Genomic DNA, 1,249 nt, shown 5'->3' with positions numbered 1-1,249 from the left:
GTCTATACTGCTTAGTCTCTCTAACAGGAAGGAGAGCTATAGCTAGAAATAGTAGAAATACTCGCACATGCAAGAAATGCTTTCTAGGGTAGCGCAACAGCACTGTAAATCCATAGCTCAGCACGTCCTACATGCCCTTCAGGAGGCAGGATGGTGGACTTAATCCCCATCCTTTGGACGAAAATCAATTCCAACCAACCAACCAAGTGAGGTTGAGAGCCTGATCCGCCACCACATCAACCACATCACTAAGCTCGAGTTTCTGCCAGCGTTTAAGGCAGCATTCAATCAATCGCTCACCTTAGCCAATATCTGCTCAGCTTTTCGAGGCGCAGGCCTTGTTCCTCTCCAGCCAGACGCTGTTCTATCGAAGCTAGACGTGCAGCTGCGTACGCCGTCTCCAGCTGCTGCTCTACTAGAGGCTCCCTGGGAGGCTCGTACACTGAGCAACGTGCGCGAGCTTGAGGCTCAATCAACTCTTATACGTGAGCGCGTACGCCAGCATAAGAGCTCGTCACCAGCTTCTATTATTAAAGCAATTAACCAGCTAAAGAAGGGCGCTGAGGTGATGATACTCTCTGCTAAGCTGATGCGCGATCGGATCACCAGCCTTAAGCGAGCCAACAAGGCAGCGTCAGCGCGTAAGCAATGGAAGAAAAAGCGTATACAGAAGCGAGGGACCTTAACAAAGGGAGGGGGAGAGGATATACTTGCTCAAGGTGAGGTTGAGTAGCAGATTTCTTGTGAAGAGCGTCAAGGAGGAGCGCGATCAGGCCTTAGCCGCCAGGCTCTTGCGCGCTGCACAAGGTGCAGAGAGACTGGGCATAACTCATGTATGTGTAGAAAAGATACATTAGATAACGTAGATTATCACCGAGCCGGCCATATCACCAAACCGGCCACTTTCTCTTGGCACGACCACCTTTTACCCTAACACAACATGCCTTAATAACAACAACTTTAGAATACTACTAGAGAAGGCAGAGTTATCCTTGCTATCTAGGCCTTCTATGCTAGCTAATTTTATAGTATCTACAGTGCTGCTAGAGCGTTGAACGTACCTTATTAGTAGGTCTCTAATTGCCTTTGCAATATTACGTTTTAACTAGACATATGCGCTAATTACTAGAAACTTACTATACTAGAGGAGTAGATAATTATCTAGTATATACTTAACCTTTATTCGCAAGGATTTGCGCCCTAGCTATGTAAGGTGGTAGATATAGCTAATAAGATACTTAGTGTGCGT

At 46.8% G+C, this 1,249-nt stretch overlaps 1 protein-coding gene across 1 annotated transcript; it reads left to right on the top strand.

Annotated features, from left to right (window-relative positions):
- Positions 1-406: 406 nt before the first annotated feature.
- M421DRAFT_70477 (uncharacterized protein) lies at positions 407-733 on the top strand (the record flags this gene model as incomplete). The annotated part of the gene is made up of 2 exons (XM_033596711.1): positions 407-451; positions 503-733. Coding segments are annotated over 2 exons (276 nt in total), but the record flags the coding sequence as incomplete, so codon positions are not given.
- Between the last annotated feature and the right edge of the window lie 516 nt (positions 734-1,249).

This window comes from Didymella exigua, assembly GCF_010094145.1.
Source record: "Didymella exigua CBS 183.55 unplaced genomic scaffold M421scaffold_31, whole genome shotgun sequence".
Lineage (NCBI taxonomy): Eukaryota > Fungi > Ascomycota > Dothideomycetes > Pleosporales > Didymellaceae > Didymella > Didymella exigua.
This window is presented reverse-complemented; position numbering and strand designations above follow the sequence as displayed.